The 23,839-nt window shown below is 45.3% G+C and overlaps 2 protein-coding genes across 3 annotated transcripts; both read right to left on the bottom strand.

The window, feature by feature from the left end:
* Positions 1–209: 209 nt before the first annotated feature.
* c14h1orf74 (chromosome 14 C1orf74 homolog) lies at positions 210–5,996 on the bottom strand. Of its 2 annotated transcripts, none has more exons than XM_072278973.1 (2): positions 5,854–5,996; positions 210–3,361 (listed from the first exon to the last, which is right to left on the bottom strand). In XM_072278973.1, the coding sequence occupies exon 2, from the start codon at positions 3,343–3,345 to the stop codon at positions 2,533–2,535; it is 813 nt and encodes a 270-aa protein (XP_072135074.1). In that variant the 5' UTR covers positions 3,346–3,361; positions 5,854–5,996; the 3' UTR covers positions 210–2,532. The 2 variants fall into 2 exon arrangements, with proteins under 2 accessions (XP_072135074.1, XP_072135075.1); XM_072278974.1 differs by lacking the exon at positions 5,854–5,996 and adding an exon at positions 4,862–5,507.
* A 667-nt stretch (positions 5,997–6,663) lies between these two features.
* On the bottom strand, positions 6,664–18,369 carry LOC140210125 (coagulation factor X-like). Its single transcript, XM_072278975.1, has 5 exons — positions 18,239–18,369; positions 16,621–16,781; positions 13,863–13,887; positions 12,339–12,452; positions 6,664–7,567 (listed from the first exon to the last, which is right to left on the bottom strand). The coding sequence occupies exons 1-5, from the start codon at positions 18,300–18,302 to the stop codon at positions 7,419–7,421; spliced, it is 513 nt and encodes a 170-aa protein (XP_072135076.1). The 5' UTR covers positions 18,303–18,369; the 3' UTR covers positions 6,664–7,418.
* Positions 18,370–23,839: the final 5,470 nt, after the last annotated feature.

Here is a 23,839-nt window from a genome sequence, read left to right as displayed (position 1 = left end):
TGAATTTGAACTACTCTGCTACCTTTGGTTTGTCAATGGACAGTTACACCTAACCCAGCACACAATCACTGCGGACACCACCCACCCAGCAAACTGCCTTTCCCCAAAAGCTCCCTTCTAGAAAGTGCTATAGGGCTATTAAAACAAAAACTTCACACCATCTTAAAAGCTTCTTCCCCAGGCAGTTAATCTCATCAACCATTAAGGCAGCCCCCACACGCCCCCCCCCATATCTATTACCCCGTCACTGCACTGTACTATAAACACTTAAAACCATTTTTATGACGATGTTTACATTGTAAATATATGCTGGCATTCATAGTGTTTTAGGGACACTTTATTTCATATCTGTACTTTCACTTCTACTTTTTTCTTACATAATTCAGCATCAGAATCAAGTCTAATATCACTGACATGTCATGAAATTTGTTGTTCTGCAGCAGCAGTACAATGCAATACATTAAAATAAAGGCATCCGTTAGTCTTGCGAGACCATTGATCTGTGCTTGGAAAGTCTTCACTCTCCAGGGCGCAGGCCTGGGCAAGGTTGTATGGAAGACCAGCAGTTGCCCATGCTGCAAGTCTCCCCTCTCCACGACACCGATGTTGTCCAAGGGAAGGGCATTAGGACCCATACAGCTTGGCGCCAGTGTCGTCGCAGAGCACTGTCTGATTAAGTGCCTTGCTCAAGGACACAACACGCTGCCTCGGCTGGGGCTCGAACTCACGACCTACAGATCGCTAGTCGAACTCCTTAACTACTTGGCCACGTGCCCACACATTAAAATACTATGTTACAATAAGACTAATTATTTATAACTCTTCGTAATTGTTAAATGTTTTTGTTTTCTGTGCCTAAGAGTTTTGCACAATACTATAGTAATTTTATGCATTGCACAGTACCACTGCTGCAAAAAAAAACAAATCTCACGGCATATGAGTGATGATAAACCTGATTCTGATCTGGGTCTCAATTGTGGACTGAAGAGTGGGAAGGGGGCTGGGAGAGGGGAATCGTGGTTGGGAAAAGGGGAAGGGAGAGGGGAGGGGGCGGAAAGCACCAGCGAGACAATCTGTAATGATTAATAAACCAATTGTTTGGAATCAAATTGCTTTGCCTGGCGTCTCAGGTCCGGTGTGTCTGCATCTGTGCCAACTCCCGCTCCTGGCACTCCTCTGCCATCTGTCCCTCCCTTGCCATTCCCAACATGCTTTGCTCCTGCCAGATATACAGACTTGCTCTCCACTCCACGTTGACAAATCTAGTACCGTGCAAGTCTTGGGCACCCTAACTATAAATATGTGCTTCAGACTTTAGCACATGTACTGTAAATGTACATGGTGAATAAAGCTGATCCTTGATAAAATCATTGCTTGCCAATGCAATAGATGTTGCGATAGCACCTGAAGAACATAGAAGAGTACAACACACTACAGGCCCTTTAGCCCATGATGAAGAAGCTTCATATCTTCCCATAAACCTGCTGGGAATTGTGAATGTCCAAGAGGAAGCTGGAACTGGTAATGATGGAAGTATGAGGTGCAATAAAGCCTACAGTCTCTTTCAGGCAGTAAATGTCTTGACATTCTTTCAACTTAAACCGTTATTTTATTTAAATATATAGCACGGTAAGAGATCCTTCCGACCGGGAATGACCCACTGTCCAATTACACCCATGTGACCAATTAACCTACTAACCCATACGTCTTTGGAATGTGGGAGGAAACCAGATCACCTGGAGGAAATCCATGTTGTCACGGAGCAAATGTACAGATTCCTTACAGACAGAGACAGAAAGTGAACCCTGGTCGCTGTACTAGTGTTATGCTTGCCACTATGCTATCGTGTCTCCCTCCTAAACCTCTTCAATATATCCTTAATTACATCATCATCATTATGTGCCGTGTAGTAAGACATGGGCTACTATGATCTTCATGACCATGATTGTTCTTGGCAATTTTTTCCACAGAAGTGGTTTTCCATTGCCTTTCTCTGGGCAGTGCCTTTACAAGAGGAGTAACCCCAGCAATTATCAACACTCTTCAAAGATTCTCTGCCTGGCGTAAATGATCCCATAACCAGGACTGGTGATATGCACCAGCTGCTCACCTAACCTTCCACCACCTGCTCCCATGGCTTGCCATGTCCCTGAGTGGGGGGGTAAGCAGATGCTCAACCTTGCCCAAGGTTGACTGCAGGCTAGCAGAGGGAAGGAACACCATACACCTCCTTTGGTAAAGATGTATCACCACACCACCACCCAATCCTTGATTTACTCCATCATTAGCATCCTAGTGTTAGATCCGAAGCTCAGGAATTCACTTCCCAAGTCTGTCCCTCTCCCTTCCTTCCTTTGCCCATCAAGCTTAATATCTCTTTATGAATCATTTCCTTTGACTATAACCATAAAACATATAACAATTACAGCACAGAAACAGGCCATCTCGGCCCTTCTAGTCCGTGCCGAACTTACTCTTACTATGCTCTGCGACGCTGTATCTTTTGTGTCGAAGTGTTGCAGTGCATGACATTTACAACGTAATACAAGGCAGACACACTGCATCGGTGGAAATGCAGAGATCAGAGAAGGAGAGCTGCAGGTTAAAGTCTGACTGCAGGTCCCTATGCCACGTCTCTATGGTGCTGTGTAAATCTGGGTAAAGGCTTTCTGGTACACTGAATGAGTACATTCGGTGTTTGAGGTTTTTACTGATTCTGGGACAAAAAGCAGAGATGGTGAAAGCCCGAAGTTGAGTCATGCCTAAGCAATTCTCAAAACTCTTGTTGAAATCAAACCAGTATGAAACAGGGAACCCAAGGAGGAAACCAAACACTGTACAGAGGTTCCAGTCTGAACAGCAAATCTCACTGGTGGTAACAAAACCTGAATTACTTCTCCCTGTTTGAGTTACCTGGGATCTTAAGTGTTTACAAATAATATCCATCTGGGCTTTGACTTGATTTGACACCAATGACTCTGCTAATTGTGGGTCATCTTTATGCACAGAAACATCGATGATCCGAACACCATTTTCTGGAAGAGCTCTTTCCAAGTGTCTGACAGTTCTGTCTAAATTTATTATTAAGATATTGTCTTGTATGCTGAGGATATGCAGGTCTTCGGAGAGAAACCCCATTTTCTGCAGCTCCTGGACATATCTCTGGATCTGTTCTGCATTTGACAAGCAGTAATCAAACAAGAAAGCAGGCTTTAATCCACAATCTACCGCTAGAACTTCAGCGAGGAGCTGCAAGCACCTCGATTCTGGAAAATTCTTCTTTTGGTTCATCCTTAAAGACTTCCGTGTCACAAAGATCAGTTGTTCCTTCTGTGCAGCCTCCATTGTGGAAACAAGCACTCTAAAATACAAAAGAGACACAAGTAGACCAAGGAAAAATCTGTTCAACTGACAGGGAATATTAAGGAGATATTTTCTGCAAATATATCTAATACTGGGTGGCAGGGTGGAGATCTGTCTTTATCAAAGGAGGTGTAAGGTGCTCCTTCCCTCTGCTAGTCTGCAGGTCACCTTTGAGCAAGGTGTATCACCTACTTAGCCTCTCCTCCTGAGCAGGGTCACATCAAGCCATGGGAGCAGGTAGGTGGATGGTCATGTGAACGGAAAATCCTACAGAAGGTAATGGATTCGGCCCAGTACGTCACAGGTAAAGCCCTCCCGACATAAAACACTGTCGTAGGAAAGCAGCATCCATCATCAGAGATCCTCACCACCCAGGCCATGCTCTTTTCTCACTGCTGTCATCAGGTAAAAGGTACAAGAGCCTCAGGCTCACCAGGTTCAAGAACAGTTACTACCACTTAACCATCAGGCTCTTGAACAAAAGGAGATAACTACAGTTACTTGCCCATCCATTAAGTTGTTTCCATAATCAATAATCTTACTTAAAGGACTCTATATCTTGTTATTTCATGTTTAATTATTTATTCCTATTTCTTTATATTTGCAATTGCAGAGTTTGTTGTCTTCTGCAATTCTGTTCATCTTTCACTGAACCTGTTATAGTTACTATTCTATAGATTTGCTGAGTATGCCCGCAGCAAAATGAGTCTCAGGGTTGTATGTGGTGACATTAAATGTACTTTGATAATAAATTTTACTTTTAACTTTGAACTGGTGCCAGTCACAAATCCTGGTTATGCGACCACTGATGCCAGGCAGACAATCTCTGAATATTGATAATGGCTGGAGTCACCAGTCTTGTAAAGACACTGCCCAGAAGAAGGCAATGGCAAGCCACTTCTGTTGAAAATTTTGCCAAGAATAATCATGGTAAAGACCATGATCATACACACCACACAACTAGGCACATAATGATGATGATACCCAATATAATGATTACAGGGAGTAACTAAATGAGTGGTCTCAATAGAAGAACTATGTATTGTCTGAACTTCATGCAATACAAATGTAAAAGGTGGCTCATCCAGAAGATTAACATCATGGATAAATAGTGAATTGGCTATTTGGATTCAGAAGTGGCTTGCCCATGGAACACAGAATGTAGTGGTCAAAGAGACTTAAGTCTAGCTGGAGGTCTGTGATTAGTGATGTTCCACAGGGATCTCTGCTGTTGGCGATTATATGAATGACCTGGATGAAAATGCAAATGGCTGGCTTCAAAGTTCAAAGTAAATTTATTATCACTGTACACATATGTCACCATATACAGCCCTGAGATTCATTTTCTTGTGGGCAGACTCAACAAATCTATAGTAGAATAACAACTGTTACAGAATCAATGAAAGACAGGGCAGACAACCAGTGGGCAAAAGAGAACAAATTGTGCAAAAAAAAATGGCATATGGAGTTTAACCCAACCAAATGTAAAGTATCATACCTTTGTAGGTCAAATTAAAAGAGACTGTACACTGTTAAGACTGTTCAGGGGCAAACAGAGAGATCCTTGGTCAAGATCCTAGTTCCCTGAAAGTAGCCATACAGTTAATAGAGGGGTTAAAAAGGCACGAGATATTTTTACCTTTATCAGTTGAAGCACTGAGTTTAAAAGTCAGGAAGTTATGGATTATGCCTAAATTGGAGGGCATGTGCTATAGTGAGAGGTTGGACAAAGTTGGGTTGCTTTCTCTGGAGCGCCAGAGGCTGCGTGGAGATCTGTAAAGTTATGAGAGGCATAGAGTAGACAGGGAATATCTGTTTCCCAGGTTTGAAATGTCGAATATCAGTGGACATGTATTCAAGGTAGAACACTCTAGGACTAAATTAAAAGGTGATGTGAGGGGCAAGTTTTGTTTTTACACATAAAGTGGTGGATGCCTGGGGTGTTCTGCCTGGGTGGTGGTAAAATGAGATAAGTTAGATGTTGAGATTGGCGCGTGGATATGAGGAAAATGGAAGGATGTGGACATTGTCTAGGGAGAAGGGATTAGTTTAGTTGGCCATTTGATTACTAATTTAATTGGTTCGGCACAACATTGTACAAGTGGCTGCGCGCTCCCGGACCTTAGGCTCCGGATGGGGATGTGCCCCCACGCCACCACACACAAAATGCTGGCGGAACTCAGCAGCCCAAGCGGCATTTATGGGAAAGAGTACAGTCGACGTTACAGTCCGAAACCCTTCAGCAGTCCTGACCTGCTGAGTTCCTCCAGCATTTTGTGTGTGTGTGTGTGTGACTCGGATTTCCAGCATCTCTTGTTTGTGATTGAATGTGCCCCCGTCCGCTGTGCTGGGAGAAGGGAGGCGGGATCTCCATGGCAACCGGGGCCGAGGTCGAGCGGTCTCCACGGAGGCCGTGGCCATCTCCAACGCGCCCCCCGCGCTCGCCCACCCGAGTCCCGTTCAGCCGCCTGACGCCACCGCGGAACTCACCGGCATCACCGGCGCCGCAGCTCCAGCAGACAGCAGGCCGCGCGGGGCACAGCGGAGAGGCCCGGAGTGGGCGCGACTTCCGCCACCCGAGGCCCCGCCTAGCGCGCCTGGTCTGATGCGGAGAGGTGAGTGAGCCTGCGGGAGGGAGAGCGGCACAGGGAGGGGGTTCAGGCGCAGGTAGCAGATCAAGTGCAAGGGAAGGCAAGCTCAGGGGAGGGGTGTTAGGTGCAAGGGAGGGAGTCAGGCAGCGGGGTGGCGGGATCAGACTCAGGGAGGGTGGATCAGGTGCAAGGCAGGTGGGGGTCAGGCGCAGAGAGCCACGACATCCACACCTGCGGCAAAACCATACATTTTCCTTCAGGTTTGTGAATGGACCTGAAATTGTGAGTGCACTGCCTCAGAAGAGAATGCCCCCTTATAGCAGCGATGGGGAATTTCTTTAGCCAGAGGGAGGTGAATCACTGACACAAACGACAGTAGAGGCCAAGTCATTGGCTATATTTAAAGCGGAGGTTGATAAGTTCTTGATTAAGTTGTCAAAGATTACAGAGAGAAAGCACAAGGATGGAGTTGAGAGGGATGTTAAATCAACCTTGATAGAATGCTGGAGCAGATTCAATGGGCTGAATGGCCCGATTTTGTTCTATATCATATGGTTTCATCTGCAGTATTTTACTCTTATAGAAGTCTTGATACTTGTTATGTTGCAGAAGGTACAGAGTGTTGCTTAAAGTGTAAAGGTTTACAGCTGTTTATAAAAGTCATTGCATAAGATTTAATTTGTGTACCGAACGATTACTGACCATTGGGTTTCATAGAATCCAAACTTTAATGGCAAAACTTGAAGAGATTGGTAGACATTGACAATGTGTGATTTTGGAGACACAAGAGACCGTTGCTTGGATCTGGAGCAACAACAAAATGCTGGAGGAACTCAGTAGGCTGAAATTCTGCAGCTCATCAAGCTCATCACCACACTTAGTTGTAAATTTTTGTTATTCTTCAAAATTGTAACATGCTGTAGGGTTTCACTGCTGTGTAACATGCTGTATGGTTTTGCTGATAATGTAATGATTTCTCTGTAGCAGCAATGTTTGGGTTATGACTAGAGATAACAGGGTTTGGAATGCTGTTGTTCTTTCTTGTAAGTCTGGAAGAGAGATTTTTGTGGTCTTTTTGCCAGGGAGAGATGAGAGAAGACGTGAATGGAGAGAGTTGGTAGACCGCCGGATGGGGTGGACTTGGAGCGAGGGTCTGAAGGGCAGTGATGAACGGAGGAGCTCCATGGTGGACAATTAGCTTATCTGTGAGCTCCAACATTGCGCAATAGACTGTTTCATAAGATTGGGCCCTTTTTCTTTTTTTTCGTTTTCTTTACTAACCATATAGTTAAAGTAAGAATTATAAAGCTTAATCATTTAATCGCATATTGTGTATTGTTTGTTATTTTGGGGTGCTGATTTGTAACAGGACACATCGTGCAGGATCCACCCAAACGAGATTTCTTAAGTTTGGCTGGGCCAGGGGCTGTCACCCCCTATATTTAGTCGTAGCCAAAGCGAGAGTTATAAGTTTATAACAATCTCTTCATGACTGTCTGATTCAGAATTTGCATAGCATCCTTCAACTGGGCAAATGCAGGTGAACTTGTTGATTCCGTCTACACAAGTTGTTCCTGGTGGGCATGTGGGCATTAATTCACATTCATTGATATCTGGAACAACAACAACAATGTTAAAAGTAAATTTAAACTTCAGAGTAAATTTATTATCAAGACACATATATGTCATGATACAACTGCCCTGAGCTTAATTTTCTTGCCAGCATTCACAGTGAATACAAAGAAACACAATGGAATCAATGAAAAACTGCCCTTGACAAAGACAGCAAACAACTGATGTGCAAAAGACTACAAACTGTACTAATACATAACAAGAAACAATAATAAATAAATAAACAATAAACATCAAGAACACAAGTTGTAGAGTCCTTATAGGTTATGGAATCAGTTCAGTATTTGGGTGAGTGAAGTTATCCCCTTTAGTTCAAGAGCCTGATGACTGTAGGATAACAACTGTTCCTGAACTTTGTCATATGGGACTTGAGACTCCTGTACCTCCTTCCTGATGGCTGCAGTGAGACGAGAACATGGCCTGGATGGAGGGGGTCCTTAATGATGGATGCTGCTTTCCTGTGCCAGTGGCCGTGTAAATATGCTCAACGGTGGGGAGGGCCTGTATTATCTGTTACATTTTGTTAAGTTTCTCTGTTCAAGAGCATTGTTATTCCCATACCAGGCCATGTTGAAGCCAATCAGTCTACTCTCCACCACACATCTGTAGAAGTACGTCAAAGTTTTAGATGGCATGCTGAATCTTCACCAATTTCTAAGAAAGTAGAGGCACAGCGAAGTGTACAATCTGAATGCAAGCGGCATTGCAAGTCATTATTAAACTTGAATCCCAGGAAACTGTGTTGCAACATTCCTACTGCCTGTGCTGTACAGTCACTACTAATGAGCAATGGGGAGAAAGCACGCCAGGCCTCACTGAGAGGTCATCAGTAGAAAGGATGAACAACTTCCTAGATCCTATACATTGATGCATTCACAAAGAAGTCATACAACTGCTCTGCATCCTGATGATTACAGGGAGATTTGGTATGTCACCAAAGATCCTAGAATTTTGCTATGCATGGTCCCAAGCCCGGCTGTGAAAAGGCAAGGGTTGGAACATTGGCTAAAGAAATGATAACAAAAGCTCCAAAGGTCTCATTGTTGGAGGAAGAAAGATCTTCAGAGATCCTGGGGACAATTTGATAGACTCGTCCAGGACAGAGGACTCTGGCGAGCTGATGTCGGCGGCCTATGCCCCAGTAAAGTGGTGGGCTTACAATAAAAGACTCTAGCATAATCTGTACATGTACAGATTATAGAGAGCATTCTGGTTGGGTGCATCACAGCCTGATCTAGAGGCTGCAATGCACAGGAGGACAAGAGGCCACAGATGCTTGTAGATGCAGCCAGTTCCACCATGACTGCAACCCTCCCCACCATTGAAGACATCTTCAAGGGGCAGTACAGCAAGAAGGTGGCATCCATCATTAAGGATGGACAAGCCATCTTCTCGTTACCACCAATGGGTTTGAGGTACATGAGCCTGAAGACCCACACTCAATTCCAGAACAGCTTCTTCCCCTCTGCTGCCAGATTTCTGAATGGTCCATGAACCAACAGGTTACACATGTGCAGAGTGAGAATGACAACAGAGTAGTATGATAAAACATTTTTTCTGAGTCATGTTAGTAGCATTACACGCTGGGCAATTAACACTGCATGAGCTGTGCTCCCATCCTGCCTGCCATGAACACTTAAAAGCCTGCATCCAAAAGTGAGTACCTTCTGCACGTAGGAGGACCAACCGTCCTCCTACAGCACCATAGTCTTGCAATCGATCTCATATGGTACACCATGAACACTGCCTTACTATTCTTTTTTAAATTTATTTATGGATAATTAATTAATTTTGTAACTTGTATCAAATTTGTGTCTTTGTACTGCTTCTGCAAAACAGAAAATTTCATGGCATACAAGACTGATTATGAACAGAATAAATGAACGAATTTGCTTTAACGTAGTAAGTCATCGCCTCGCTACCAAAACCTGCAGTCCATAAATTGTCGCACATGAGAGCAAACAAGAATGGAAATTTCAAACTGGAGACATGGCTGAACTGAAGTGGTGAAGTGGTGAAGTCAGTGTACATGAGCTTGCAGGTTTAGTGAATGAGAATTAGTCACAGGTTCAGAAAGGTGGACACATTCAGCTCAGTATATCCCTGCAAGCCACTCAGAAACTACCTGTACTCATCCCACTCAGCCATGGTCTTATATCATCATAAGACCATAAGATATTGGAGCAGAATAGGCCATTCAGCCCATTGGGTCTAGTGCCCAACTTAATCATGCCTGATATTTTGTTTGATATGCCATTCTCTCACTTACTCTCCATAGACCTTGACCCCCCCCCCCAAACAATCAAGAAGCTATCAATCTCTGCCTTAAATACACCCAATGACTTGGCCTCTACAGCAATCTGGCAACAAATTCCAAAGATTCTCCCTGCTCTGGCTGAAGAAATTCCTCCTCATCTCAGTTCTAAATAGGCATTTCTTTATTCATGTGCTTGGATCCTACATGCTCCATGGAAACATCCTCTCCATGTCAACTTAATCCAGACCTTTCAGCTTCAATGAGATTGCCCCCTCATTCTTCTGACATCTGTGAGTACAAGTGAGAGCCATCAAATGTCACTGATATGTAAAATCTTTCATTCCCAGATTCATACTTCTGAACCTCCTCCAGGGCCATCCCGTGTTTCCTTAGATACGGGGCCCGAAATTCCTCACATTTCACAAAGACCTGACAATTCAGGTTCTCATCCAGATAATTCTTGGATGTTCTGAGTCCCTGCATCTTCCACCCCATTATTCACAGCAATTCAAATTGTAACGCCTCTCTCCTTAGATGGACTTAACATTCAGAGAATAGGAAGGAGGAAGCAAAGTGGTAGAACGTCCCCAAAGACTTCAATGAAGTTTAACATGTCAGGTGATCAGCAGTAGTTGGCAGTTCAGACATGACCAGCCCCTTGTAATGTGAAGGGGTTAGTTTACTTGTGACTCAGAAGCTGCTTCTGTCATAACGGTTGTCAATTGACCCATTCGAAGGATGCAGCAGTTCTTTCCCATTGGTTGCCTTGTGTGGCATGACACCAATGTCCAGTTCCAGGCACCTCAGTGGTATAAGAATAACACATGCTAGAGACTGGCTGTCTTTCCTTTGTCTCCAGGGGCTCACCTTCACACTGAGGTCGTGACCATTGCTCAAGAACCATTGGGAAAGCATGCTACGGATACAGGAGGGCCCACACGCACACTTAGCTAATTTAACTCGGGGAGAATTAATGAAGTACTGATTGAGTTTTTAGTGTTACGGAATGGTTAGTGTCATACTTTATGTAACTTACGGTGGCTTAGATGTCTGGTTGAATGATCGTCTGTCCTGATGGAGGGTCTCGGTTTGAAACGTTAACTGTTTACTCATTTCCGTAGATGCTGCCTGGCCTGCTGAGTTCCTCCAGCATTTTGTGTGTGTTGGTTGAATGTTTTACTCTTTGTAAATAAGTGGTTAACCTGCTTATTCATGCTGCACAGGTTAACTCTGTAGTTAAGAAGGCATACAGTGCATTGGCCTTCATCAGTCGTGGGATTGAGCTTAGGGGCCGAGAGGTAATGTTGCAGCTATATAGGACCCTGGTCAGACCCCACTTGGAGTACTGTGCTCAGTTCTGGTCGCCTCACTACAGGAAGGATGTGGAAGCCATAGAAAGGGTGCACAGGGGATTTACAAGGATGTTGCCTGAATTAGGGAGCATGCCTTATGAGAATAGGTTGAGTGAACTTGGCTTTTTCTCCTTGGAGTGATGGAGGATGAGAGGTGACCTAATAGAGGTATATAAGATGATGAGAGGCATTGATCATGTGGATAGTGAGAGGCTTTTTCCCAGGGCTGAAATGGCTAACACGAGAGGGCACAGGTTTAAGGTGCTTGGAAGTAGGTACAGAGGAGATGTCAGGGGTAAGCTTTTATGCAGAGGGTGGAGAGTGCGTGGAATGGGCTGCTGGCGATAGTGGTGAAGTTGGATATGATAGGGTTTTTTAAGAGACTCCTGGATAGGTACATGGAGCTTAGAAAAATAGAGGGCTATGGGTAACCCTAGGTAATTTCCAAGGTAAGGACATGTTCAGCCCTGCTTTGTGGGCCAAAGGGCCTGTGCTATAGATTTTCTATGTTTCTATTAATGTCTTCTGTCTCACTTATCAAACCCGTGAACCTGCTTTACCGTAATAAGCTTCTTATTCTTTTTTCACTTCTCTTCTAAGATTTGTATATCTGTGTGTTTGTAATGCTACTATGACACTGTAATTTCAATTGGGATCAATATAGTATCTATCGACCTATCGATCTATCTATCTATCTCTCACTCATTCTTCCTTTCCAAATCCCTGCTCCCCCATCTCTGATGTTTACACAATCTAGTTCCTTTGGCTGTTAACAAAGGGACCCTGTGCCAGGAACTTATGAGTTTAACCCCATTGATGCCATCTCTGATCCAAGACCCTACTAAACAGCAAGCAGTACCAGAGTAGAGTCATTGCATTTCACAGCAGAGATACAGGCCCTTTGGCCCAACTCTGCCATGCTAACCACAGTGCCCATTGTTTGCCCCATAAACTTCTAAAACATTCCTGTCCATCTACCTGTCCAACTGTCTTCTAAACATACAGTAAACCCATGCAAGACAGGGTGTTTGAGCCCCCATGTTACTCTCAGATACCATAACCCATCATAGGTCTGATCAAGGTATTACTGCTTCCTAATGCCTGCAGTCAGAATTCAATGCTTGAGAATGAAAGTTCTCTTACCTGTTTCACAGAAGGTTCCATTGAATCCTCTGAGACATTTACATTGTGGTCCTATGGCGGTGTTCCGACAGGTCCCATTATTTTGACAGGTCATTGAATTACACTTCAGCTTGGCTGGAAATTGGAAATTAAATTAAGGGGTTTTATTTCTGCTTGGCAGCAAGGGGAGCAAATTACGCCCAGTATTGCAGGAATCTAATTAAAGGTCCATTACTTCAATATACAATCTATACAAGTCCATCAAAACAACACAGAAAATACATGTAAATATACGTTCTGAATAAAGTTGGTCCTGGATTCTTTAGCCAGAGGGCGGAGAGTCTGTGGAGTTCATTGCCACAGACAGCTGTGGTGGCCAAGTCATTTGATTATATTTAAAGTAGAGATTACTGGATTCTTGATTAGTCAGGATATCAAAGTTTTCAGGGAGAAGGCAGGTGAATGTGGTTGAGAGGGATAGTAAATCAGCCATGAGCAGACTCAGTAGACCGCATGGCCTAATTCTGCTCTTATGTTTTATAGTTTTATACCATAATCTTTATCTACACATTCTATTTTGAATCTTGTTTGTTAAGATGATTAAAATGCATGCCATTGTAGGTGTTAGACCACAGATCATGGAAGAACAGAACACAGGAACCAGATCTACTACAGCTCGGGGCAGCAGAGTTCAAAGTTCAATTCTGATGCTCGCTGTAAGAAGATTGTACGTCCTTCCCATGAGTGCATGGGTTTCCACCAGCCTCTCCATTTCCCTCCCACAGGACAATTTAGTAGATGAGCAGGTTCATTGTAAGTTATCCTGGGATTAGGCCTGGGTTAAATCTGGAATGTCCTGTTTGGTGCTATATTCCTTGGAATGTAGGAGAATGAGGGAGGTTTGATAGAAGTATATAAAATTAAAGGGGGTATAGATAGGGTAAATGCAAGCAGGCTATTTCCACTGAGGTTGTGTGGAACTACAACCAGAGGTCATGGGTTGAAAGGTGAAAATTTTTGAAGGGAAACTTCTCCACTCAGAGGTTTGTGAGAGTGTGGAATGAACTGCCAGCTGAAGTGGTGCGTGCGAGCTTGACTTCAATCCTTAAGAGAAGTTTGGATAGCTACAAGGATGGCAGGGTTATGGATGGCTACGGTCCCGGTACAGGTCAATGGGAATAGGCAGCTTAAATAGTTTAGCACAGAATAGATAAGCCAAAGAGCCTGTTTCTCTGCTGCACTTTTCTATTACTTGATAAATAAATAAATAGTGGTAACTTTCCACTTCCCTTTCCGTCCCGATGCAGGGTCTCGATCCAGAATATCGACTCACACCTTCTGCCAATACAGATACTGCTTGACCCACTGAGTCTTCCCAGCGTTCTGTATAACATGATGTTTATTTCCCTTGACCACCTCTAATCCTTCTTTCCGTTAAAATCAGTGCACGAAGGGAAAGTTGTCTCATTGGTGGCTAGAACTTGCGTCCCTTAAAGTGAAAGTCCCAGTGGCTTTGTGAGAATGATAAAATGGAGAACCACGTACCTGCGTAGAGTTGCCAGAAGGATTCCTTAAAGAGTGAAAAGAAATACATTATTAACAATTGGCTTAGTACAATATCTGGTGAGGACATTATTGGTGGCTTGGTCTCAGACGTCAGTGAATGGGAACAGAAGCAGACGGTGCTGGAGATGCTCAGCAGGATCTTTGGAAGAAGGAACTAGGCCAACATTATACTCTGATCACCAGACCAGCTTCACAAGACAAATGTAACCCCCTCACCGTAGCTCAGCGGTGAGAAGGCTACCTTTCCTAAACTGTACTGTATGTATAGGGCTGGTAGGATTTGGCGTTCAACCAAATAGGAATGTTGGGAATTACCATTAAAGAAACCTCGATTTGAGTGAATGCTGTGTAATTACTGACCACGCACAATTATTGGTCACCAAGGAATAACAGATTGTACACCAGCATAAAATTATAAAGAAAGAATATTTACCAATTTCAGCTTTATCAACAATTAATGGGAAAAAGAAAAGGAAGAACAAGAGCCATTACAATTAAACCAGTATAAATGTGCACATAGACGATGGAGTTTGTTTCTGTAGTGGTTAGGTATACCGCTTTACTCATGGTGCAGAATTCTCATCACCATTCACAGGTAGAACTTCCCCTCTTGAACTTCTTCACCTCATGAAGCACTCCTTGCATTAGGGTTTTCCCTTCAGATACAAAGCACCAGGTTTCTTCCTTGATCCTCTCCCCTCAGCATCTCCCACTGAAAGACCATGAACCCGACCACTGTCTGTCAGATGTCTCTATCCTTCCAGCTCTCTCTAGAACCTTCTCCCCACACCACCATCCTGATTGGCTGACACAATGTTCCTAAGTTGAACAACATGGCTTCTTATCTTCAGCCAAAACTAAAACTCTCTCACCAAAGACACACAGTCCTTTTACAGAAAACTGCTAAAATCAAATCCCTCACAGCGTGGCAGTAGAAATCCTAACCAGGGCATTACAGGTGCTTTGCACTGTGTGTGATTGGTAGTACAGTGTTTTACATCTTGGCCCTGGAGTAACACTGTCTCATTTGGCTGTATTCATAGGTATTCTTGTATGGTTGAATTGAATTGAAATTGAATTCAGTTGAAGACATAGGAACAGAATTAGGCCATTTGGCCCAAGCCTCCTTTCAGCCTTTACAGCTCCAGGGAAAACAACCAAATGTGTCCAACCTCTCCTTATTGCACTTGCCCTCTAATCCAAGCTGCATCCTGGTGAATCTCTTCTCTAAAGGCTTAGCACCCTCCCTGTAATGAGGTGCTCAGAGATGAACAGAAAAGCCAGATGTGGCCTCACTACAGTTGTATAAAGCTGCAACATTACATTCTGACTCTTCAACTGAGTGACTTGACCAATAAAGGCAAGCACACCATATGTCTTCTTAACCTCCCTATCAACCCGTGCAGTCACTTTTGGGGACCCCGCAATCCACCGCATCTCACCTGGCATTTCCTGTTTTTATCTCAGATTTTATCAGATTGCCATTTCTATGTTTATAAGACCTGAAGACAAAGGAGCCAAGTTAGGCCATTTGGCCCATTGAGTCTGCTTCATCATAACATCATGGCTGATTTATTATGCCTCTCAGTTCCATTCCCCTGCATTCTCCCTGTGACCTTTTATGCCCTGACAAATCAGGAACCTATAAATCTCCACTTGGAATATATTTAATGACTGGGCTTCCACAGCTGTCTGTGGCAATGAATTCCAGAGATTCACCACCCTCTGCGTAAAGAAATTCCTCCTCGCCTCTTCCTTATAGGAATGTCCTTGTATTCTGATGCTGTGCTGTTTGGTCCTAATGATGGGGCTGCAACATGGAGGTGGTTTATGTTGTCCACTGGAAGACCTGACTGACATTGGTCAGCCTGGTGAGGTCACTGAAGTCCCGATGGGTAGTGGTAGACATGGCAATGATGTTCCTTGGTCTTGGTTTCAGTTAACTTTCTTCTCTTGAGTCCCCTTAGTCTTGTGTCCACCCATCAAAGTGACGGATCCTCCCACCAGTAGGACAAGGTGGAGTTTATGAGATGAGATGAACTGTGTCATTCTCCAGTAGTGGACAGACTGAAAATACGCTGCATGGGTTGCCTCATGGTCTTGGGTATGTAACATCAAAGGATACGGGAAGAAGGCAGGAGAATTGGGTTGAGAAGGATAATAAATTAGCCATGATTCATGGAACAGACTTGATGGGCCAAATGGCCTAATTCTGCTCCTCTGTCTTACGGTCTTATTATCCTGACCCTTTGAATTCCTTGAGCGGATAATGAATGAGACAACAGTCTGGAGGGTGCAAAACATCACCATCATCATTATCGTTATGTGCCGTGTTGTATGTGGGCAATCATGGTCTATCCGTGACCATGATTGTTCTAGGCAAATTTTTCTACAGGAGAGGATTTCCATTGCCTTCTTCTGGGCAGTGTCTTTACAAGATAGGTGACCCCAGCCACTATTGATACTCTTGTCTGTCTGGCGTCAGTGGTCGCATAACCAGGACTGTGATATGCACCAGCTGCTCATACGACCATCCACTACCTACTCCCATGGCTTCATATGTCCCTGATCAGGGGGCTAAGCGGATGCCACACTTTGCCCAAGGGTGACCTGCAGGTTAGCGGAAGGAAGGAGAGCCTTACACCTCCTTTGGTAGAGATGTATCACCACCTCACCATCCAAGGGGTGAAGAAAACAAGGGGTAAATTGGAATTGGACCTAGAAAATCTGTCCTTACCGTTTTGGAATCATCTTCAAAAACCTCTCGGGCTTCTTCCTTTGAGCATGTTTCTTCCACACACTCTCGCTCCAGATTCCCTTGTCTAAGCTCTTCTGCAAAGCTGTTTGCTCTGCGGATTCGAGACAGGAGCTGCAGAGCGGAAGGTTTCTGTAGGAAGACTCAACAACACATCCACAGTATTAAACATCTGGTGCCTGTCTGCTGACAGAACTGTGTCATGACGTAAGACTATTACCTCTGAAATGCTTTAGTGTGTACTTGCACTAAGATTGGAATTGTATAAAAGCTGAAATTTTCTTCTCAATAACTTTAAAAGCCTACACCACGTCCCCACCATCCGAGGTGGAGATGACTAAGGCCATTCAACAGGGCTCAGGTGAAGCTGTATAGATCAAACCCTGTTCAGCTGATACAATTGATTATAGAAACATTGATAAACTCCAACCATACCATCGACTTTGGACGATGGAGACAGGAGGTCATCAATGGCCTTTGTCCCACTGGGAGCTAAGGGCCCAAGAAGAAGAAGACGTTAAAAGCCGACACTGTTGTCTGTGATGAGACTACACTGTTGAAAGTCACACAACATTCAGGGTGGTCTCTCCAGATATGAAGAGATGAACTGAAGTAACCAGAACTTTAAATATTATTCTGACAACAGCCTTGACAGGATAAGCAAATAAGATGATAAAACAAATTGCTAGTTACTTATTCACCTTTGCTTCATAAAATGAAAAACAATCTCAGTAACCACATCCTCACTAGGATCGCAAGCTTATTCTACTCAGTAAAAAGCAACAGAGATTTCTCATGTTAGTTTTTATAATACATTGTACGGGGAAACAACTTCCAGTTATACAGGATCCCTTATAATCAGAAATTAAACAGTCTTTCCACATCTGCCTGGAGTCCACTAGCTGGGAACAAAATCACTGGGAATTCCTACACAAAATCTGTTTTCTCAATTCCTTGCTTAGCTTAATACAACTAATTTCAAAGTCTACTTGTATTAATCTGTTCATCTTAAGGGATACATTGGTTGTTGTTTCTCAGTCTCACCCTGGCAGTGGGAGATGGTGAAAGGAAAAGACACAGTGTATAACAGTGCAGCAAGCTGAATCACCTGCACTGTTCCCTCTAAGCTGCACAGTAACTGAAATGCTCCCATGCACATAGCCTATGTTAACAAGCAGCAGGAATGAAAACTGATGAGAAAAAGTTACAAAACATAAAAGATTTTCTTTGCCGTACTGTATTTCATTATACCCTCTGATTAATAAATGAAATCAGAAGTGTGTGATTTTTCAATGTTCATTCTAAATATTCATAGTGTGCATGTTACAAATAAAAACATTTAAAATGCCGTGTAGTTTTCAGGCCGTGTAAAAATTTCCTGCTCAGAGCAATGGTTGGTCCGTGCAGCTTTAAAGGAAATTAGAGGAAACTTTGATCACCTGCCAGGGATGAAGAGAGTGCAGAAGTCTCAAGCTATGATCTGACAATTCCTATCAACAACCTTCACCCAAAGTCCTCCCACTGTGGGAGGAACACCGTCAGCTGAGGGAGATGTACAGATGGGAGGAACGGATTGCAATGAGAGTTCGTTGATACTTACCATCATTTGTGTGACAGCCAGTGAGAAACAGCAAGATGATCCCATGACTTAGGGCGAGCATCATCTTGCTTTGTCACCGTCTGATCCGATGTATTGGAGAGACACGATGAGAGATTTTGAAAATGGATCTACCTCACTCGAATCACAGTTACACTCTTATAGTCAGTATTTTTTCTTTGTTTTGCAAATATTTCTGTTAATAAATAACCAACGATTTTGAAAGACTTTCACAGGAGTACACAGAGCATGGATTTTTGGAAATAAATTCTGGTAATGTTGACAACAGAAAAGGGGAGCACCTTTCTTCTCAGTCTGTTCATGCATTGAAACCGCATTGGAACAGAGAGAATTTTTGGTTGTAAAAGTGCATTAGTTATGCTAAGTCATACAAATATCTTGATTAATGTGTGAAAGCTGTTCAAATCCTCCCAATGTTTATCCAAGCGTAAAAGTTACACTGACTGTGAAACTCCCAACTGCTCGAGTGTTCTGATGTTTGAAATGAATTAGTGTTCTAAGCAATCTCAATGTACCTTCCCCAAGATCAGAACAATTACAGTTCATTTCCATCAAACATTCGGTTCTTGAACCAACTGGCAAACCCCTGGTCACTACAGTTTGGTAACACAATGACCTCTGATCATTTTGCACTATAATGGACATTTTCTGGTCAAATTCTTCTGTCTTGAAAAACTTTTGTGTTATTTAAAGGTTCAGAGATTAGTTTTATTTGTCACATGTATGTCGAAATATTGAAACACACAGTGAAAAGCATCGTTTGCGTCAACGTCCAACACAGTCCAAGGATGTGCTCGTGGGCAGCCCGCAAGTGACACCAAGCTTATGATGCTAACATAGCTTGACCACAACTCACCAATCCTAAACCGTGCGTCAGGGAGAGGGTCGGGTGGCATGTGGCACAGGGAGAGGGTCGGGTGGCGTGTGGCACAGGAAGAGGGTCAGGGTTCATGTGGCACGGGGAGAGGGTCAGGGTTCATGTGGCACAGGCAGAGGGTCAGGCGGCGAGTGGCACAGGGAGTGGGTCAGGTGGTGAGTGGCACAGGGAGAGGGTCAGTTGGTGAGTGGCACAGGGAGAGGGTCTGACGGTGAGCGCTGCACAATGGGGGTCAGGTGGTGAGTGCAGGGAAAGGGTCGAGTGGCTTAGGAAAAGTGGCGAATGTTGAGGATCGAAATTCGAGCAGCAAGCAGCGGGGGTCAGGGAGTGGGGCAAGCGTGACACCAGCACCTGCTGCAAAACCGTGTGTGGGTTTGGCTTGTTTGTCAGCCGAAAGCCGCTTCCGCCATGACGGTTTTTGATCGGCCCATTTGAAATCTGCTGCAGCTCTTTCCCATTGGATGCCTTGTGTGCCGCAGCTCTGGTGTTCAGTTTTAAACACCCCGGGTGTAAAGAATAGCATGTGCTGGAGGCTTAATCTCTTTCCCTTCTCCCCAGGGCACGCTGCACAGATCCAGTGGGAAGGGTTGCTTCGTGCGCACTTTTAGCTGTCTGTTTGTGGAATATTTAGTGTAGCCCCCTGGCCACCCTCAGGGTCGCTCGGCTCGCTGTCGTCGAGGGAAACAGCCTCGGCCCCGCCAAACTGGGTAATTCGTTTGTGTGGATGTTGTGTGAGGTACCCCACCCCACCCCGCCCAAATAACAGACATTACACCAGATGCAATTAAATGATTTACAGTTTATAGATATTACTGGAACTATATAATTAAAAGAGAATAAAATATAAAAGGAAAATAAAAGGCGCCACGCTTATCAAAGTTCAATCTCTTTGTGCACAAAAACCGTTGGAGCTCAAGGACCTTCTTCTTCACCCTGCGAACCCTCGGACCACCTCGACCGGCCGCCTGGGACCAACAACAGTGGTCGACCAGACGCGCCAAACGAGTCCGTCTCCGTCTCCTCGCCGAACGTCCCGCTCGGGGTCCGACCCTGTTAGCGGACTCACAGCACCTGGTCCATCCTCTGTCTCGCTCTCCCGCCTTCTCCCCCAAAACCCCGCGCATACAGTATCTTCAAATACACCAAAACCATAACAACTATCCCAATTGGTTAATAGCACTCTCTTATCAGACTCTAAACCACAAGCTGCTAGCGCAAACTCTCTGCAGCGTTAAAACACAACAAAGCCGCATTCCACAGATTAACATAACAAAAATCGCCATTTTAAATGTAACAAAAGAAAGACCCCGTACACTCTCCCCCCACCTAAAAAAGTCATGTCCTCATGACTTCTAAATAACTCGCCACCCAACACACAACACACACATACACAGATACACACAGTGACAGTGCTCCCCAAACAGTGGACCTTACTCCCGTCCCACGGGCGCTAAATAGGCCAACCTATCTGGGAGCTTCTTAACCCTCTGAGACCTCCGTACCCCCTCACCTAAACCCACAAGGCTCAGACACTACTAGGGATACCTCGGGCCTGCTTGCCAACTCCTCTCTCACTCAGGCCACCACTACAGCTCGGAGCCCCCTGTCCTGTGGCCGGGGCCCCGCCTCTCCTCCTTCCTGATCCTGCCGTAACTCAGACTGCCCACAGCTAGCCCTCCCCACTACACCTGACTCAGTGGGAGAAGGGCCAAAGGTCTCTTCCTCAATCACGGGGAAGTTAGCGAAAGACAGCATATACCACATGTGCAGCACATCATCCTTCGAATCCGTATTCTTCCTCATTCCTTCGATCGGTAGCTGCTGTTTGACTTTCTCCAAACTGAAACATTTAGCTGGGGCTACCCCTTCAGCCTCCTGCAGTCGAGACGTCAGCTTCTTCGGGGACTCCTTCAACTCTCGCCACAGCCTCAGCAGTTCTGACTCAGGGTTCCTGGCCATCTCAATCTGGGACGCCCACCAGCTTCTTCCACCCTGACCTGAAAAGCAGCAGTTAAAGGATGTTCAGCCTCCGGTTGTTTCTTCCTGAGGGCGTCTTCCAGGTCAACTTTCAGTTTTTCCACTTCATTTAAACTCGCGATAGTCATCTTCAGGTTCCTTTCAAGCGTCCGCCTCCCTTTTCCGAGATCTGTCCTCCATTTCTTTACCTCCTCGGGAGTGTAGTCAAACTCCCCTCCCTGGGCTCTCGGTTTTCTGTTGACCTTAGTCAGAACACTTCCTTGATCTTCCCCAACTTGTAAATCTTCCAATCTGTTCTGAATGGACGTCTTGAGTTTCTGCTGATCCCTTCGAAGGTGGGTTTCTTCTCGCTGGATTAATTCGTCAGTATATGACCGCAGTGCGGTGCAAATCCCCTCTCTTCCCTGTGTCTCATTCAGATTGACGACCTGGGTTTCCATCCCCCGGTCCACCACCGTCTGTCCCAACACCAGGAAGTTCAACTGGTATGTCGGGTCATTTTCCTCACATTGCACCAAACTCCTCCGGCCAAAAACTCCTCCACATTTGACACTTCGCTTCGGTCGCCCGGGCTCAGCCACTCGCCTCGCCTCATAGTCCCCCCAGGCGAATCCAAGCTCTAGGCAGTCATCCACATACGTCAAAACTCCACACACCTTCACTTCCCCCATGGTTTTCCTCATGCCCCGCGGGAAGGATGCAGGGGCTCCGGATATGCCCTTGGGCATCTTTTCGGATCGGAAGAATCCTAGGGAACTAGTAAAGGCCATCTTCGGCTCAACAGCCGCACTCCTCAGGATCTGGCAACATCCACCCCTCAGATGCAGCACATTAAACCACGTCGCATCATCCACACACACGCTGCCTTCATCTTCCACGCCGCCAGGGTCCAGCTGCCGCGACCTCTCTCTCACTGAGGTGTCTTCAGCGGTCAACTCCCCTCCCTCGTGGTGGTTCGGAGCATCTACTAAGAGGGTCTCACCCTCAGCTACTTTCCCCAAGCCGTACCACCGCTGGGTCTCGTTTAAATTCGGTACCGGCTCAAGGCTGCTACACACGTCCTCAGAAGCAACTCGACACGCTGGGTGCCCAGAAAATGCCTTCATGAACTCCAGGGTCATTAACCAATCATCGTCTTCTGGATAATTACCGGCACTAGTACCCAAAGTCTCGGGTGCCCTTGCGGTTGTCAAGGATAAATGCTTCAGACACCGGTTGTAAAACGAACTGTACAACAACTTGATCTGTGCGCCGGGGTCGAGGATAGGTTTAGCATCGCTTCCCTCTATCCATAACGACACCCTGGGGCGTGGCCCCTCCAAGCCTTCAGGAATAGGGTCTTTTCCTTGCGGAAGTTCAGTGGTACATTGCTAGGAACGTGCTTCCCCAGAGACCGCAGGCCGTACCCCCACTGGGCCTCCACTAACTTTCCCGACACCTCTCTGATCAGCTGAACAACTGATCCCCTGAAATGATCCCCCTGGCACTACAAGCAATTTAGCCGCCCTCCTCGCCAGAGAAGACACACTGAAAACTTTCCCCCCTCTTTCAAATAACTGACAGCTGTCACTCCGGTGTAAGTGAACCTGACAGCTCTCACACCGTCACCAGCCCGCCTACTCAAACTTTCAACCAATCCCTGTCGTTCTCCCTCAACCAAGCACTGCCACTCATCTAACAACTGAGAGATCCGCTCCGCCCACGTCTCCGCCCCTCCTGGGGTGGACACTATCCGCAGTGCCAGGCGGAGCCTGCCAGAGCTAGAACAGACATGTGGTTTAAGGGCTGGTACTTCCCTACATACCATTTGTTTAACTGATAAGTCCTGACTCTGAAAGTAATTTCCCCACCTGACAGGGAACGTTGGTGTAGGTGATATGATAACCACAGGTACACGTCAGTGGATAGGGTGAGTGTGAGCAGGAACAATATCCTGGGACGGCTGTGTCTATGCCAAATGGTGCTGTGAAAGTGGACACTCATTGGACACTGAATGGCACTTACTGGCTATGCAGCTCCTAGGCCTACCCTTGGCTTCCCACAAGGTGGTGCGGCCTCTGCTGATGGGGATACGTGGTGCCATAAGCATACCACCCCAGTGCCCCGGATGAGCACTTTACCCATGCTGGTTGGCATAGTAAGAGGGTTATTACAAAAGAAGGAAGGTTATGGATGATAGCTTTCCCAGCTTGATGTGGCCCGAGAATGGCATTGAAATGGATGTTAAGTTAGCCATGATACAATGGGGTGGCAGACTCAATGGGCCAATTTTGCTTCTATATCATATTTTCTTGGCGCGTGGCCAAGTGGTTAAGGCATTCATCTAGTCATCTGAAGGTCGCTAGTTCGAGCCTTGGCTGAGGCAGCGTGTGTGTCCTTGAGCAAGGCACTTAACCACACATTGCTCTGCGATGACACTGGTGCCAAGCTGTATGGGTCCTAATGCCCTTCTCTTGGACAACATCGGTGGTGTGGAGAGGGGAGACTTGCAGCATGGGCAACTGCCGGTCTTCCATACAACCTTGCCCAGGCCTGCGTCCTTGAAACCTTCCAAGGCGCAAATCCATGGTCTCACGAGCTTAATGGATGCCTTATTTCTGCAGTTGCTTTTATAGAAGGTCCTGATTCTCGTTATTTGCGAAAACTTCAGTGTGTTGCTTAAAGAACAATTTATAAAAGTCATTACATATGGATTAATTTGTGTACTGAACGACAACTGATCACTGGGA

The sequence above is a fragment of the Mobula birostris genome, chromosome 14 (assembly GCF_030028105.1).
Source record: "Mobula birostris isolate sMobBir1 chromosome 14, sMobBir1.hap1, whole genome shotgun sequence".
Lineage (NCBI taxonomy): Eukaryota > Metazoa > Chordata > Chondrichthyes > Myliobatiformes > Myliobatidae > Mobula > Mobula birostris.
Note: the sequence above shows the minus strand (reverse complement) of the source record. Positions and strands in the feature narration are given on the sequence as shown.

Excerpts from the sequence above, each read along its gene's own strand:
- c14h1orf74 (XM_072278973.1), bottom strand. The coding sequence starts at position 3,345 with ATGGAGGCTGCACAGAAGGAACAACTGATCTTTGTGACACGGAAGTCT.
- LOC140210125 (XM_072278975.1), bottom strand. The coding sequence starts at position 18,302 with ATGATGCTCGCCCTAAGTCATGGGATCATCTTGCTGTTTCTCACTGGC. Across the intron at positions 16,782-18,238 it reads TGGCTGTCACACAAATGATG|TCTTCCTACAGAAACCTTCC; the intron begins GTAAGTATCAAC and ends TGTGTTGTTGAG. Across the intron at positions 7,568-12,338 it reads TGGAACCTTCTGTGAAACAG|ATATCAATGAATGTGAATTA; the intron begins GTAAGAGAACTT and ends TTGTTGTTCCAG.